Raw genomic sequence first — 16,584 nt, forward strand, 5'->3', positions numbered from 1 at the left:
ACTCACTTCTCTCTCTATAGATAGACTCTCTCTTTTGCGCAGTGGCCGGAGGACTGTAGCTGTTGGCGGCGATGGGGGCGGCAGTGTTGTCGGAGATGGCAACGGAGATCGTGGTGCCGGTATGCGCCGTGATTGGAATAGCTTTCTCGTTGGTGCAGTGGTTGCTGGTGTCGCGCGTGAAGCTCACCTCTGAGCGGCATGCATCGGGTGGCTCGGGGAGCAATAACAAGAACGGTTACAGTGATTACTTGATAGAGGAAGAGGAAGGGATCAATGACCATAGCGTCGTTACCAAGTGCGCAGATATTCAAACCGCTATCTCTGAAGGTGAGATCCTTGGGTTTTGATGATAGATCTGGTGTTTTATTTTTGGGATTTTGTAGTAATGATTTCACGGACTTGAGTCGCTAGAAATTATCACGTAATGACGAAGTATCATTATAATCACAAGTTTTGCATGTAACAAATGATTTAGCTAAGAGTAAAGGAAAGTTTGTAACTTTAACGCCCAGCTTCATTCTTGTTATCAAAATATTAAGTCTTTAATTTGATTATAAATTTCATTTATTTTTCCATCATTGCAAGGAGATACTCAAGCGGTTTGAATTTTAAAATTTTAATTTGGAAGGTTTTGCTTTTTATTAAATATTAGGAATTTATCTCTGATTATGTAACTCAAACCCAATGAGCTTGTGAACATAGAAAAGAAAAAAAAATGAGTCTCCATGTACTAAAAGATATTATCTCTTTTGCACTTGTTATTTGGTTCAATGGGTGGTTAAATGCATGTACTTTTAGTTTAAATACTGGGTTTGAATTACTTATGCAAATATTATATTCTATATATATATATATATATATATATAAAATCTACCCTTTTTCTTCTTTATTCAATGTACTTTTTTATTTTTGCATCAGAAATATCTTTTAAGGGACAGTTTTGGGTTTTGCCAGCTTTTAATGGTACAAATGAATTATGGGTTCTTCTATTAGATCTGCGTTCCATCATTCAGATTTAAGTATAATTTAAATTAATTATTTAATTGGATCAAAGATTAGGATTAGATTAGTTTGGTATGGAGTCAATAACTGGGACAGGCTTTCTTTTTGGTGGTGCTATCATCACTGGCAGTTATGGCATCTTGTCTTTTCTAAGTAAAGACTATTTGGCTTATGGATGTTATTACCATTAGCCCCCCTTGCACGTGGCCCATTTCCTATAGCTTTAATTTTTAAATATTAATTGAGAATAAAATATCAACATAGAGTATTACTGGTGCCTTTTTTGATAATTGATACTTATTCCTTGCTCCAACTTCTCTGAATCGAAAAAAGAAAAAAATAGATACTAGTTGATATTCCCATTATTTATGTAGTTGTCTTTTAATGGAGATATTTTATATTTTTATTGTATAGGGCTTCGTTTTATCTTTGGAAATTGTAGTTCTGTCCTGTGAACTTAATATGCAGCACTTATTTAATTATTACTGGGAAGGGTTAAATTTTTTTTGTCAGTGTTCTATTTGAAAATTTCTGACTATTTCAGCAGCAGTAGTTAAATAATATAATAATAGAAATAAAAATTATTATTATTTTTTATTTTTGTAAAATAACTAATTACGTCAATAAATATATGTTATTAAGGATAATAAAATAAAATAATATAAGACTACCATATTTTGTAATTAATATTTCTGAAAATAAAATAGAAACAAGATTATTATGCTACAATAATAATAATAATAATAATTTAAGAGTAACATGTTAATCAATAATAATTGTCATACATTGATTTAAGAATAATATATTAATTTTAATAATAAAGAATGAAAATTTTGAAAGATACTGAACCTTATATAATTATCATAAATTGATTTAAGAATAATCTATTAATTTTAATAATAAAAGTATGAAAATTTTGAAAGATTGAATCTCATACATTTAAGTATGTATATATATAAAAATGCTTTTATTGCATTTTTGTATTCAAAAGGTTTTCAATTGTTTGAACTATCTGAAAGGCACAATAGTTAGCTTTCTAGTAATATATTGAAAATTGTTCTAGGCCAAGTTTTATAGCTATTTTTTTGCAAAAGTTCTTTTGTTTGTGTTGGTATGTCTTTTTTTGCATTTGGACTAATTGTAAGATTTAGTTTATAATTTCCCCTTGTCTTATAATGTCTTTACATATGCTTTAATAGCATCTCTTGTCCTCAACTAAAGGTTTTTGTTGCTATCCTGATGTATCAATGATGTTAATCTGGTGTGTTATTATGGTGGCACCTTTTCAGTTTTTGATGTGAATGAACTTGAGATATATTTATTGGTCCTTAAGATTATGCACATTTTGCGTTATTATGGTGGCACCTTTTCAGTTTTCGATGTGAATGAACTTTTATTTTATTGTTCCTTAAGATTATGCACATTATGCTTTTTGAATTTGTAGTCAATAACACTTCATTTGATATGTTAAAACTATTGACAGTCCCTTGTCTATGATCTATTTATATCTATTTCAAATAATCTGTTGATATATGGGTGCAACAGGTGCAACATCCTTTCTTTTTACTGAATATCAGTATGTTGGCATCTTCATGATTGCTTTTGCTATCCTGATTTTCCTCTTCCTGGGCTCTGTTGAGGGCTTCAGCACAAAGAGCCAGCCTTGCACCTATGATAAGGAGAAGGCATGCAAACCAGCTCTTGCCACTGCTATCTTCAGTACTGTGTCCTTCTTGCTTGGTGCATTCACTTCTGTTCTTTCTGGGTTCCTTGGGATGAAAATTGCTACCTATGCCAATGCAAGAACAACCTTAGAAGCACGAAAGGGTGTTGGAAAGGCTTTCATTATTGCATTTAGATCTGGTGCAGTCATGGGTTTTCTCCTGGCAGCAAATGGTTTGTTGGTGCTTTACATTGCCATCAATCTATTCAAGCTGTACTATGGTGATGACTGGGAAGGCCTTTTCGAGGCTATAACTGGTTATGGTCTTGGAGGATCCTCTATGGCACTCTTTGGAAGAGTTGGTGGTGGTATCTATACGAAGGCTGCTGATGTTGGTGCTGATCTTGTAGGAAAGGTTGAAAGGAACATTCCTGAAGATGACCCAAGAAACCCAGCTGTGAGCCAAATTTTTCGTTTGGAATATAGTTATTCTATGTTAATTGTAGGCATGTCAATAATCTTTTCAGAAAATAATTATTTTCTCATGCTGAACCGTTAAATGATTTAAATTTCTTTTTATCAATCAGGTCATTGCCGATAATGTTGGTGATAATGTTGGGGATATTGCTGGTATGGGTTCTGATCTGTTTGGGTCATATGCTGAATCTTCCTGTGCTGCTCTTGTTGTTGCTTCTATATCCTCCTTTGGAGTAAACCATGAGTTCACTGCCATGTTGTATCCTCTTCTCATTAGTTCTGTGGGTATTCTCGTCTGTTTGATCACAACCCTATTTGCTACTGATTTCTTTGAAATCAAGGCTGTCAAGGAAATTGAACCAGCTTTGAAGAAGCAGCTTATTATCTCCACTGTTCTTATGACTGTGGGAATTGCAATTGTTACTATGATTGGTGTGCCATCTTCCTTCACCATTTACAATTTTGGGGCTCAGAAAGATGTCAAGAACTGGTAAGATTACATGATTCTTATATATAGCAAGCATGTTATAAAAGTAGCTGTGAATTCCTAGTTAGATGCATGCTATAACACAGCTAAGCTTCTACTTTTATGAGATAGGAACGATTAAGACCTTTTACTCTCTGAATTCTGATACCTTATATCTTTGTTGAGTTGCCACTTAGTTGGGCATTGACTAATTAGTTTTTGAGATCAGCATAACTTGACAAAATTTAGTAGATATAATTGTATTCTATTACCATGAATATTATTATGAACTTCATAAGATCTGAAGCAGAAGCTGGCATGCAGCATGTCTTGTCTATCATCTTCTATCTCATGTTGTTGCTTTCCTTATACTCAGTAGTCAGGATACCTGCAACTACTAAATTGATTTTGATTTGCAGGCAACTATTTTTGTGTGTGGGTGTTGGTCTCTGGGCTGGACTTATTATCGGTTTTGTTACTGAGTACTACACAAGTAATGCTTACAGGTATGCGAAACAGTGGTTTGACTGATTATCTATGGCAGTGTCACTTCAAATTTTCCATCTTGATTAATCATTTCTTGTATTGCAGCCCAGTGCAGGATGTTGCTGACTCTTGCAGGACAGGAGCAGCCACCAATGTTATATTTGGCCTTGCTTTAGGATACAAATCTGTTATCATCCCAATTTTTGCAATTGCAATCAGCATTTTTGTTAGTTTTAGCTTTGCTGCCATGTATGGGATTGCAGTCGCTGCACTTGGAATGTTGAGCACCATTGCAACTGGGTTGGCTATTGATGCTTATGGTCCCATCAGTGACAATGCTGGAGGCATTGCTGAGATGGCTGGCATGAGCCATCGCATTCGTGAGAGAACTGATGCTCTTGATGCTGCTGGAAACACCACTGCAGCCATTGGAAAGGTACTGCATTCGATTCATTTCCTTGAAATTGTTCTTAGGAGAGTGATTTTAACTTCAAACTAGTTGCTGAAATCATAGTATAGCATAAATAATGCATAGTTGAAGCCACAACTTACTGGTCATGCATATTTGATGTACAATTCTTATATGATTCCAGGGATTTGCCATTGGGTCAGCGGCATTGGTGTCATTGGCGCTGTTTGGTGCCTTTGTGAGCCGTGCAGCTATCTCTAATGTTGATGTCCTGACCCCAAAAGTTTTCATTGGTTTAATAGTTGGTGCCATGCTTCCATACTGGTTCTCTGCCATGACCATGAAGAGTGTGGGAAGTGCAGCTTTGAAGATGGTTGAGGAGGTTCGCAGGCAGTTCAACACCATTCCTGGTCTCATGGAGGGTCTTGCCAAGCCTGATTATGCTACCTGTGTCAAAATCTCCACTGATGCCTCCATCAAGGAGATGATCCCTCCTGGTGCCCTTGTTATGCTTACTCCCCTTATTGTTGGAACTTTCTTTGGTGTTGAGACTCTTTCTGGTGTCCTTGCTGGTGCTCTTGTTTCTGGTGTTCAGGTAAAGTTGGAATAGGAGATTTGTTTTGGCAAGTCTTTTTTCTTTTTTGGATTATTTGTGAATGGTAATTATGCAAACTGTAACAATTTATTTAAAATATTTATAAACTATTCATGATAGCTTGATGGATCTTGGGGTGAATTAAAAATCATCTATTATAGTTTCTCACTGGATTTTGTTTTTTGACAGATTGCAATTTCGGCTTCCAACACTGGTGGTGCATGGGACAATGCCAAGAAGTACATTGAGGTAAATACTTAGTGAAAAATTGAGGATGGCTTTTGTACATTCATCGAGCCCTTTATATCATTGAGTAATTCTATATGGTTTCATATTCAGGCTGGCGCCTCAGAGCATGCGAGGACCCTTGGTCCAAAAGGATCTGATCCTCACAAGGCAGCTGTGATTGGTGACACTGTTGGAGATCCACTCAAGGACACCTCTGGCCCTTCACTTAACATCCTTATTAAGCTTATGGCAGTCGAGTCACTTGTGTTTGCTCCCTTTTTCGCTACACACGGTGGCCTACTCTTCAAGATCTTTTAGAGGGGAATGGTAAGGAAACACATGGTAAGGAAACACACCAGGCAGAGGGGAAAGGCTTGTTACCGCAACTTTCTCTATAGGGGTGTTTCTCCATTCACCTATTATTTAAGTTCCTGTATCACTCCACATTCAGTTTTGGGGGTTTTTTTCCAACTTAGTTTGCATAGTTGTAGTCAGTACTATTTTTGATGGGCTGATAATGATGATTAACCAAAGATGGATTAGTACGATGGCTGAAGAAAATATGGTCATTGTTATCGGTGAGGAGTGAAGGTTGCATAGCATGGCATGTCTTGTTTTTCCTGATCTGCTTCAGAACAGCTTAATTTTGAAATTTTGTTATCTTAAATCTCTTTCACTAAAGGTGCATTTTGGAGTTTGGATAATTTGTTGTATAACAAAAGGGTGGCGTTAATTTCTTAATTATTATAGGTATAAAACTTTATATATATAAATATATATAGTATTATTATTTTTATAATATCACTTTTCATTCAAAATCTTGAATTCCCATCTTATTTATCGATGTAAAAGTACTGTATATAAAATTAATTTATTAAAAATGTATCAAATATAAATTATTACTTTTAATATATTTAAATATAATTATTTTTTAATTCAATACAAATCACTTGATTAACTGGAGATTGGTTTGAATTTTTTTTCATTAATGATACAAAAGTTTAAAGAAAATCATTAAATATATATTATAAAATTAAATTAAAATTATGTTTAAATAAGAAACAATTATATCAATACAAATCACTTGATTAACTGGAGATTGGTTTGAATTTTTTTTCATTAATGATACAAAAGTTTAAAGAAAATCATTAAATATATATTATAAAATTAAATTAAAATTATGTTCAAATAAGAAACAATTATACAGTTAAAAGCAGATTAATCGTTAATAAACAATATTCAAAACACTACAAAATTTGAATATTGTTATAAAAATCTTTAAAATTCAAATAAAATGAAAATTTTAATAAATTTAATTTCCTCTTACATATCATTAATATAATTTCTTTTAAACTTTCTTATCTCAACGTTATTTAGAAAAACTTGAAACAATGTGATGCCTTATATAACCTAAAATCATGAAAATGTGATGCCCCAACCTACCAAATTGATAGTTAACATGAAATATTTGCTGTGCACACTTTTACTATGATGAAAATTTGATACCTTGCCTTAATAAGTAATAGCAATTTGTATCAAATTATAAAGTAATATATTGTAGAAGCAATAATTATTGATTTTAGACTTACTTCTACCAACAACAATATTCAAATTTCTATTAATTTTGGTGATTTTTCATTAAGGTATAATATTTAAGAAAATCCTTAAATTATTTAGAAAAATTCAAATAAGATCTCATATTTTTATTGTGTCCAATTTTATTTTGAACAAAATAAACTTTTATGCTTTTATTTTAAATTAAATAAACTATTATGACTAATAGTTGACTTAATTAAAATATTATTTATAATTCTATATTACATGATGTTAATATAACATTGATGTGATATGTTGACATGTTATAATTGACAATGATGCGACATAATAATATAGTTATATCACATATTTCAATATTCAAATTAGTACCATGTCAATATTATATAGATATCAAATGATAAAAAATATTTTGATTAATAACAATTAATCAATTATTAATAATAAAAGTTTATTTGAATTAAAATAATAATAAAAAGGTTTGATCAACAGCAATAGAAAAATAAATATTCATTTGAATTTTCTTAAATAGTTTAAAATTTTTTTTGAGTGTTCGTAAGCTTTGACATAATGATTGATGTTATGAGGGGTTGATCTTGTAAGTGTTACAAGTTTATATTTTCAACTTAAAAAACATGTAGAGGAAGACCTTTATTTATAAATTTAAAATTTATCTTATTTTTTATTGATGTTAGATCCATGATATATAATAATAATTCAAATCTTAACTCCAACTCGATATTGGGTTTATTCCCTCTTGCCATAAAACTAAAAATAAAAAATGATGATTGGAGACTAAAATACCATTGGAATATCTAACATGAAGGACTATATAAATCTTAATAACCATGTAATCTTAAAATTAGGAAAAATAAAAAATACTAAGCAAATAAATTTAAAAACCATGTTTAAATAAACTAGTACTCCATCACTCATAGCTGAACCCTAGATATGAACCTGTGAAACATAATCAGTCCAAGACTCGAACTCTATTCAAGCCTGTTTAATAGGACAGATTACTGATTAGTGTCTAACAACCATTGTTAATGTACTACTCCCCAAACGTGAACTTAGGGCTTAGCCCTCATGGTTCACCCACATTTTGCAGGCTCGGGGATTCTAGCCCACATGCTGCAATACCACGTTAACAGGAAAGAAAATTGCCCTCGATCTACCTAGTCCCAAGCCAAGCCAGGTGCTTTCTTATTGACGGGGTGTAATCGCCCCCACCTTATCTTGTTCATGTCATTGTAAAATGTAAGGTAGGAGACTTAGGAGTTAGGACAGTTTTATCATTTTTTGATTAACGAAAGATTGATGAAAAGGGCATCAATCATAAAGAAAGCTATGCGGCTACAATTCAAGAAGCCAACTGTCAGAAAATTTGGAGCATTTTTAGGTGACAAGCTAATAAAGGTTGCCCTACGTTGTTGTCTGTTCATTGAAGCACACACATGGGGGCAGCTGGGTTGGTTGGAAGTACATTTTTAAGAGCAAATGCTTCTGTTTGTTGGCATACCAAGAACCCAAAAACCCAAGACCCCAAGGGACTGATTACCCAACCTGAATTACGCCAAGCCTCAATCCTGGAGTCCAAACTCCATACCAAAATCTCATTCATGGTAGAGAATGGAAAACATTTTCCACAGGATTTCATTGTTCCAGATTGTTGATTGGGGAACTTAAAGCCAATTGGACCAATTTGCAGAATAAAAGGACAAAGTGGTCGAGCCCCAGCCCACCACCTCTGACTCTAAACCAGGTCCACAGAGAGAAGGAAAGATCAAGTCTCCATTGAAGTATTCAATTCCCCAATTAGGAGAAGCGAACTGAAATACCATCTTTGAATCTCTTCATTGTCTCCCACAATTCTGTTTCAAGTTTCGAATTTTGAGAATGCTGCTATTCTCTGCCACAAGACCGCTCAATCCCCCCCAACCCCTCCCTTTCCTCTCCTTCTCCCGCTTCGTTTCCCTCTCTCTGCCTCTCCCTATCCTCCCAAAGCCTTCCAAAGCCCCCCACTTCCCTTCTCTCCAAATTTACTCCATTGACGCAGCTCAACCTTTTGACTACGAATCCCACCTCAAAAACCGTTACATCCAATCCACTTCCCTCAAGATAGCCATAATAGGCTTTGGCAACTTCGGCCAGTTCCTCTCCAAAACCTTCATCCGCCACCACCACACTCTCCTCGCTCACTCAAGAACAAACTACACCAACCTCGCTAACCAACTGGGCGTCTCTTTCTTCTCCGACCCAAACGACCTCTTCGAGCAACACCCTGACGTCGTCCTCCTCTCTACTTCCATTCTTTCAACTGAAACCTTACTGCAACAGCTACCCTTTCAAAGACTACGTCGAAACACACTTTTTGTCGACGTACTTTCAGTTAAAGAGTTTCCCAGAAACCTTTTTTTGAAGTACTTACCTCCAGACTTCGATATTTTATGTACGCATCCCATGTTCGGGCCTGAAAGTGGTAAAAATACGTGGGCGGGACTTCCTTTTGTTTATGATAAAGTGAGGATTGGAGATGAAGAGAGTAGGGTAAAGAGATGCGAGAAGTTCTTAGACATTTTTGAAAAAGAAGGGTGTAGAATGGTGAAGATGAGTTGCATGGAGCATGATAAGTACGCGGCGGGGTCTCAGTTCGTGACTCATACGATGGGTAGAGTGCTGGAGCAGTTTGGGTTAGAGTCTTCGCCTATTAATACCAAAGGGTATGAGACATTGTTGAATTTGGTGGAGAATACTAAAGGGGATAGCTTTGATTTGTATTATGGGTTGTTTATGTATAACCAGAATGCTTTGGAGCAGTTGGAGAGGTTGGATATGACTTTCGAATCGATTAAGAAGGAGTTGTTTGGAAGGCTACATCAGGTTTATAGGAAGCAGTTGTTTGAGGATAAGGAGGAGAAGGAGAGAGAGAGAAGGTTCGCTCAGAAGTTGCTTGGCAATGGAGGTCTAATTGACCCTTCTTTGGATAATGTTGGACAAGATGGATCCTAAAAAATAGTAAAAAACAGAGTTGTTCTGTTTCTTATGGTATGAGAATTGATTGCTATTTGTCAAGATTTTAGCTTTGTATTCTTTTTTTGTTGTAAATGGAATTAGCTTAGTTATTGCTGCTTAAACCTGGATGAAATGACTGATTTTTACTTTATGTGAAGAAGTTTGCTAACTCAGCAAACAACTAGGCGCTTGTTTTTCTTCAGTTGCTTTGAGACTCATTTCTAGTTTCTGAATTGTTTATTTTTCACTTAGAAGGTTTTAGAGGTCAGTGGCTGGAGCATAAATTTGTGGTGCTGTTGCTTTTGATCCTAATTGTAGAACAGCAGAGCTGTCCTATGTTTTAAGTGACCCTGTTAGTTAGATTATCTATTTGTGATATGAGTTTTGGCTGACTACTAGTCGATTTCAAAAAGGGGTCAAAGATAGTATATTATTTTGTTCTTTCCCTAGTTGTCACTTGTTAAACTGTTTGTCACAAGAGAATGGTTTGGGATTGGTAAGTTGCATTGGGAAATTCATGGTTGTACTAACGAGATTAGTGTTTATTGAGTGAAAGAAACTGCCTATTCTTTTGGAACATGAGCATGCTATGGCCTACCTAAACAAGTGAGATCTTGGTGTTAGTCTTTGATGGGCATTGAGATTTTTTAGCCTAATTATGAAAGTATTGGGGCTTCTCATAAAGGATAAAATGGAACCTCCTTTGGACAATGTAAGACTAGATGGATCTTAAACTGACTTGTTCTGATTTCTATGATATGAAAATTTATTGTTATTAGTTAATATTTTAGTTCTGTAAGTTTCTTTTAGTCGTAAATGGAATTAACTAATTCTTGCCGCTTAAACATGGATATAGTGACTGATTGAGGTGAATGGATCTGCTAATTCAGTAAAGAAGCAATGATTTGTTCCCCCTATTTTTTTTTGGATTTACTTGGAGTTACTGCTTTTTATTTATCTTTTCTCTTTAAGATTAATGGTTTTGAAGATGATTGGATGGTGCAAGAAGTTTATGATGGTGGTGTTTTTGGACCTAGTTGTAAAATTAAAGAGCCGCCCTATGCATTAAGTGATTGTTAGATTAGCTATCTATGACCTATTCTACGAGTTGTGGCTAACTACAAGTGCATGCCTCTAGTTGTTGCTTTAATCACATGCTATAATTTTGGTCAAGCTATGCAAGAGGATTTATGATTGGCTAGTTTCATTGGTAAATTCATGGTACTTGTGATGACATTTGTGTTTATTGAAGAGGAGTAACTGTCTATTTAGAATATAAGTCATGCTATGACCAAGTTAAAAGAGTGAGCTCTAGCTATTGAGTCCTTGATTGGCATTGAGATACTGTGGCCTAATGATGAAGGTGTTAGCTTGGAATCATAGGATACTCTTAGTTGGGTTAGTGGTTGCTTATTCTTCCTCATAATTTTAACCTTTTGGGCATCCAGGAAAAGCAATTCTAGGCTTATGGGCATAATGCCAACTGGAATGTAATTTGAGCTTTCATTACCTATATGAGATACATAAGGCTTGAGCAAGATATTTCAAATTATTTTAAAAATTCTGCAGCATTTAGCAGGGATCAGATAAGCATGCAAAATTTACTTAGTCTGTTTCCAAAACTTGATCTCTATAAGAGAGAGACAATTTCATCCTATGTGTTCCCTGCACTGAATTTTATGATTGATATCAAACAGTCGACCAGGAAAAAGGTCTGAAACTCAGCTCTTAGAGGTTTCTTTCCTTGCTTTTTCATTGTCTTCAACCAGCCAGAGCTGTCAAAGTATTTACAGTTTAAATCAAGCGTCAAGAATCAGATAATCTGTTTATAACTTCTTAAATCAATCTTTAAAATTTTTAGCAGATTCATAGTCTTCAACCATGGGTGTCAAAAATGATTTGCTCTTCTCTCCCTCTTCTATATATATATATATAGACGATATTCTTCCATAAAAAGGGAAAAAAACCTACATTCTTCTTATAATAGATTCTTCCTTCCATTGAGGTAATTTATTTCAGGTGACCACAAAAATTAAAAAATCAATGAAGACTGAATTCTTGGTATGTTTAGGAGCTTTATCTTCATGTCGAAATCATGCAATATATGTGTTCTGAGTCTTAGGACAAGTTGGCTAACCTTCTTCTTTTAGGACTCTAATATAATAAAATGCCTTGCATACCTGAAGAACTAGCATGAAGCAAGCAAGGTTGAGCAAAATACTAAAGAAAGTGTCAAAATTGGAGATATGACTTTTCAGCAGTAGAATATCTAGGTTTCGTGGAATTGACTTGAAAAGCTGTCTAAAATTATTGGTGTGGCATACACCCTGCTAATGTTTGTTCTTCTGAGAGATAGTAGCTTAGATATAATATTTTCTTGAGCTAGTAGGACAGCAGCCAGTAGCCAATAGCCAAAATGGAAAATGCTGAAGCCATTTTCTATTCCAGGGAGAAATACAAGAATGAAAGATGGTATTGCAGTTTAGATGCCAGTAGAAGTTCAAAATGCTCTATGGAATAAATGAAGGTTCTTTATTTTTATATAAGGTGGGAAATATGTGAGCTCTTTCTACAAACCGATACTTTAAGTAACACTAATTAAGCAAACTAAGTACCTCAGCCAAAGCATAAGAGTCCATAGCACACGTTCAAATTTCTGCTGTATGAAGAGCTCTCATTCCTCTTTGGTAGTATTCCCAATGTGTAATGTCATAATCTTTTACCTTCTTGAATAGTCTTGGTCTTTCCTCATTCACCAGACCTTCTTCTGGTCCAATCTCTTTGTGTTTTTCTGGTGTGTAGAAAACTGCAATAGATGTTCTCTCCTTCTCTTTGTTGGTTACTACCCTATGCACTGGACTCTTGAACATCCTATTTGTCATTATCTGCTAGAATCATGCAGCATATGATCACAAAACATAACTATCTACATTACTTATACAGGTTATGGAACACAAATAGTTAAATATGTAGTTTGAACAATATGAAACATGATTCCCTTTCTTATGACAGAACTCTGCTTGTAACTTAGCAGAGGAAGTATTTTGAACATATGTGATTATGTTCTCTGCATTTAGACATACAGCATATGCATGCATATGGCTTTTGGTAAGCACCTAAACTCCTACTGAAATAACCTTATTAAAGGGCAGTGACGAACTGGTGCCATCCTAAGAAATTAATGTGCAAAATGGTGAGGGAATGTTGTAATGTAGGATTTTTCATAAGTGATACTACAGTTTTGTCGTGTGAGTGTCAAATGAGATGCTTCAACCTCCTTACCTGGCTGTTCCTGTAACAGCCTGCTAATGAAATCCTTCAGGACGTGCTTTTTTGTTGCCTATGCTAGTGTATGTGAACAGTGAACTTTAGATTATATAGAGTAACGGTGCAAACCTCCATTTGATCACCCATGAGGACTAGGAGTGCATTAGGTATTGTAGGGACTATAAGCCAGTGCTCTTCTTTGAGGACTTGAAGGCCTTCGACATCATCTTGCAAGATAATGGTGTACCCTGTGCCATCTGCATGTGGTTTTAAGCCAAGAACAATTTCGGGCTTTTGACAACATGGGTAGTAATTGAACCTCACTTGCAGTGCTGCTCGTTCACCAAATTGATTAAGGAAGCAATTCTCCTCCAATTGCAATGACTTTGCCATGGATTTGGAAACAAGCTCAGTCACCGTTCTCATCTTAGTAGTGTAATAGTCTAAAACTTTCCTGAAAAATTGTCAGTGAGACGTCTTCAGCACTTGAAGTATGTTGTGGATGTCAATGTTAAACAGATTGTAAAGCTGAAGGAGAAAAAAAATGAAACTTTACACAAAGGATCAGTCTAATAGAGGACCTGATTGAAACTATTGATGTCACTGTTAAACAGATTGTAAAGCTAAAGGAGATAAAAAATGAAACTTTACATAAAGGATCAGTTTAACAGAGGACCTGATTGAAACTATGGAAGAGCTCATGTTTTGTACAGCTTCAGTGTTCAGATGGTTAGCCAACCCCGGTTGAGATGATAAATAGATGCACATGCTGCAGATGGATGATTACTTCTTGCCGCTATAAATGGTTAATGCCATAAAATTGTTGTACTTATGTCTCGAGTATATTCTTTTCAATTATGAAATTATTAATATTGTTTTTAAACTTTTAGGTAGCTAATACACTAAATTAATAGAAATCACATATGTGCTTTGTAGAAAATATGGTGCACCCCTTAATGTTTTGTTGATAAGGTAAGGTAGAGATAGCTATAGCAGTATCAGTTTGCTTGAAGATTGCTTCAATGTCTTGGATAATTTGCAATAACTTTAATACCAGATAGATATGTTGTAGAAACAACTGATGGATATAAGGGGCAAATCAAACTACCTGAAGGATTTGGGGCTTTCTGGCCAAAATTTGGTGTCCCTTAAATCTTCTGGGTATGCAGTAAGAAACAAGCGGTCTTGCCAGTCAAGGAACTGACCTTCTTCAGGAGTAGGGTCTCCTCCATATCCTTCCACATCTTCAACTCCTTTGCTATACTTCTTCTTCTCTTCCACTGGTTGTTCGAAATATTCTGTAGTGACTTGGCGAATTTCGTCTAGAAATGAACTTGGTATCCCATGACCGATAGCCTGAAAATCCAGAAAAAAGCTTTCTCGGAAGAATGGACAGGTTTTGAATGCTACATGGAGCACATAAGCATGTTGAACCAAAAAATTATTGCACAGGAGTGGGTGAAACAGTACATCCATCTCTTTTATATTTATTTGGAAGTTTCTTGTGGACTGCTTTAATGGGGAAGAAGGAAAGGCAAGTAAGTTTTATACTTCCATTTCTGTAGATTGATAAGGAAGTAGTAAGGTTGCCTAATCTTCACATATTCATTTGCAGAATCAGTGACAGCATCTCTAACATTAGAAGTTAGACCAGAATTAGATACTTCAGGTTAGCAGTTCTCAATTTCATTATTTTATGATTCTGATAAGTTTTGAGGATGGGGATTATTACTTTCTTGATGTCTCACGGTGTTCATATGACACTATTCCCAATATTCGTTTTAAATCAGGATTATAGAGACTACTGGCAGCATTGGTTTATGTCAGAACTTTGGTTTTCATTTCTTTGGTGAGTTTTAAAGTTCAAACCTGAAAGCAGCCCCAGGAGCAGAGTGCTGATTTTAGCTTCTGCAATTCTTCTTCTCTTTTGGTGCTTAACGTTGATGATGAGAACAAACTCAGGTCAATAATGGGAATTGGAGCTAATGGGGATGGGACATCTTGAGCTTCTTTTTCATCTCTACAGATGTACAGTGATTCTGGTCCTTCACCGTTGATGACCATTTCTTGGACACGCCTTGACAACAGAACATCAGCAGGGAGAATCGAAGGGCTGGCCATGTTGACAGCAGGGTAGTAGAGCTCAGGAAGGATTACTGGGAAATTGCTTGTGTCAAATAATGCATTTTAGTTGATCGGTTGCTTGCGCATTTTAGTACTTGCACATAACACTTATAGGACTAATGACGTGTACTGTCCAAATGTCTCACCTAGCACATGCTTACTCAGCATGTTTACCATACAGCTTCACTGTGACGTCTTCTCATGCATGGTTTAATATGATAGTTGGGCTTAACACCAGTAATATGCTGTGAACAAAGAGTTTTTGTGTTCTAAGATGTACTTAACAGCTTGGAAATATCACTTTATGTGAGGAGAATGAAATTACAGCTCACTACTTCAAACTTTTTCATGCTCGGTTTTTCATTCCTTTAACCATATCTGCAATATCAGCTACTGCATGATCAAAGGATCGAATAAAACCATTTCCCAACAACCTAAGCTGAAGCTTGAGTATTCAGGCTGGCCAAATTAGCTCTCTTGTGCAGGCAATTTCGCTATCCAACACTGCACCTGATTGGGCGTGGATGGAAGATAATTTTGTGCATAGGTGAAGACAAAGAGCATCTGTAAAGGAGCATAAGTAATGGAAATTGGAATCTGACTAGGCTAACAACCGGAGATGTGATAGGAAGAAGAAAAAGATACATTAGCTGAGATATAAAGATCCATCCTCAGACATGATAAGGGTCTGAGACTTATGACTCCTATGGTGCTGCATGCAGATGACCCTTCTTTGGATGTCTTCATCAACTTTAAATGGGGTCAGTTTCAATGGAAAGAGGTAACGTTTGTTAGTGCATTGCATAATCATGCTTTCAATAAATTAGGCTAATGTTTGTTTTAGTGTCATCCCTTGCTCCCTTGTCCCTGACCTCATAGTCAATAAATTTCACTGGCATAAATCTTGGTGATGCTTTGAGACTATAATCAGGAAGTAAGAATCTGGAGTCTTGAAATCAATTTCTGTGGAAATACTTCCACTTATAACCTTGTCAGGATTGTGGTATTAGGAGTCTAGATTCAGCATAGCAAGTTTCTGAGTAGCTCCAGGATAATCAGTGTTGGAAATATAGAAATCCTCATATCAGTCTAGCTAGTACAGCTTTGGAATTTAGTCCAAGAAGTAAGAAGCTCGATTCTAAACCACAATTTCCATGGAATTTAGTTCAAGGACTAAGAAGCTTTATCCAAGCTACAGCTAAAGCTTGGCTATAGGCATATATCAAGTAAGCATCCATCTAGTCCAGGTTGTAGGTGGTTTTGCAAATTGGTTAAGGTCTTAGCTTAAAGACATAAAGGAA

At 35.4% G+C, this 16,584-nt stretch overlaps 3 protein-coding genes across 3 annotated transcripts; 2 read left to right on the forward strand and 1 right to left on the reverse strand.

The window, feature by feature from the left end:
* The first annotated feature begins 6 nt into the window (after nt 1-6).
* On the forward strand, nt 7-6,030 carry LOC110427365 (pyrophosphate-energized vacuolar membrane proton pump-like). The gene is made up of 8 exons (XM_021442853.1): nt 7-327; nt 2,548-3,122; nt 3,253-3,632; nt 4,028-4,114; nt 4,200-4,530; nt 4,688-5,098; nt 5,288-5,347; nt 5,438-6,030. Exons 1-8 carry the CDS (start codon nt 72-74, stop codon nt 5,642-5,644), a joined length of 2,307 nt encoding a protein of 768 aa, XP_021298528.1. The 5' UTR covers nt 7-71; the 3' UTR covers nt 5,645-6,030.
* Nucleotides 6,031-8,342: 2,312 nt separating this feature from the next.
* LOC110427175 (arogenate dehydrogenase 2, chloroplastic-like) lies at nt 8,343-10,094 on the forward strand. Its single transcript, XM_021442619.2, has one exon. The coding sequence runs from the start codon at nt 8,777-8,779 to the stop codon at nt 9,887-9,889; it is 1,113 nt and encodes a 370-aa protein (XP_021298294.1). The 5' UTR covers nt 8,343-8,776; the 3' UTR covers nt 9,890-10,094.
* A 2,217-nt stretch (nt 10,095-12,311) lies between these two features.
* LOC110427197 (protein SRG1-like) lies at nt 12,312-15,782 on the reverse strand. Its single transcript, XM_021442651.2, has 4 exons — nt 15,029-15,782; nt 14,268-14,515; nt 13,289-13,613; nt 12,312-12,777 (listed from the first exon to the last, which is right to left on the reverse strand). The coding sequence occupies exons 1-4, from the start codon at nt 15,278-15,280 to the stop codon at nt 12,541-12,543; spliced, it is 1,062 nt and encodes a 353-aa protein (XP_021298326.1). The 5' UTR covers nt 15,281-15,782; the 3' UTR covers nt 12,312-12,540.
* Between the last annotated feature and the right edge of the window lie 802 nt (nt 15,783-16,584).

This window comes from Theobroma umbraticum, unplaced genomic scaffold (genome assembly GCF_002168275.2).
Source record: "Theobroma umbraticum cultivar Fairchild unplaced genomic scaffold, ASM216827v3 scaffold_228.0, whole genome shotgun sequence".
In the NCBI taxonomy this organism is placed as follows: Eukaryota; Viridiplantae; Streptophyta; class Magnoliopsida; order Malvales; family Malvaceae; genus Theobroma; species Theobroma umbraticum.

Excerpts from the sequence above, each read along its gene's own strand:
- LOC110427365 (XM_021442853.1), top strand. The coding sequence starts at position 72 with ATGGGGGCGGCAGTGTTGTCGGAGATGGCAACGGAGATCGTGGTGCCG. Across the intron at positions 5,099-5,287 it reads CTCTTGTTTCTGGTGTTCAG|ATTGCAATTTCGGCTTCCAA; the intron begins GTAAAGTTGGAA and ends GTTTTTTGACAG. Across the intron at positions 5,348-5,437 it reads ATGCCAAGAAGTACATTGAG|GCTGGCGCCTCAGAGCATGC; the intron begins GTAAATACTTAG and ends TTTCATATTCAG.
- LOC110427175 (XM_021442619.2), top strand. The coding sequence starts at position 8,777 with ATGCTGCTATTCTCTGCCACAAGACCGCTCAATCCCCCCCAACCCCTC.
- LOC110427197 (XM_021442651.2), bottom strand. The coding sequence starts at position 15,280 with ATGGCCAGCCCTTCGATTCTCCCTGCTGATGTTCTGTTGTCAAGGCGT. Across the intron at positions 14,516-15,028 it reads GCTCCTGGGGCTGCTTTCAG|GCTATCGGTCATGGGATACC; the intron begins GTTTGAACTTTA and ends CTGGATTTTCAG. Across the intron at positions 12,778-13,288 it reads TCATGGGTGATCAAATGGAG|ATAATGACAAATAGGATGTT; the intron begins GTTTGCACCGTT and ends TGATTCTAGCAG.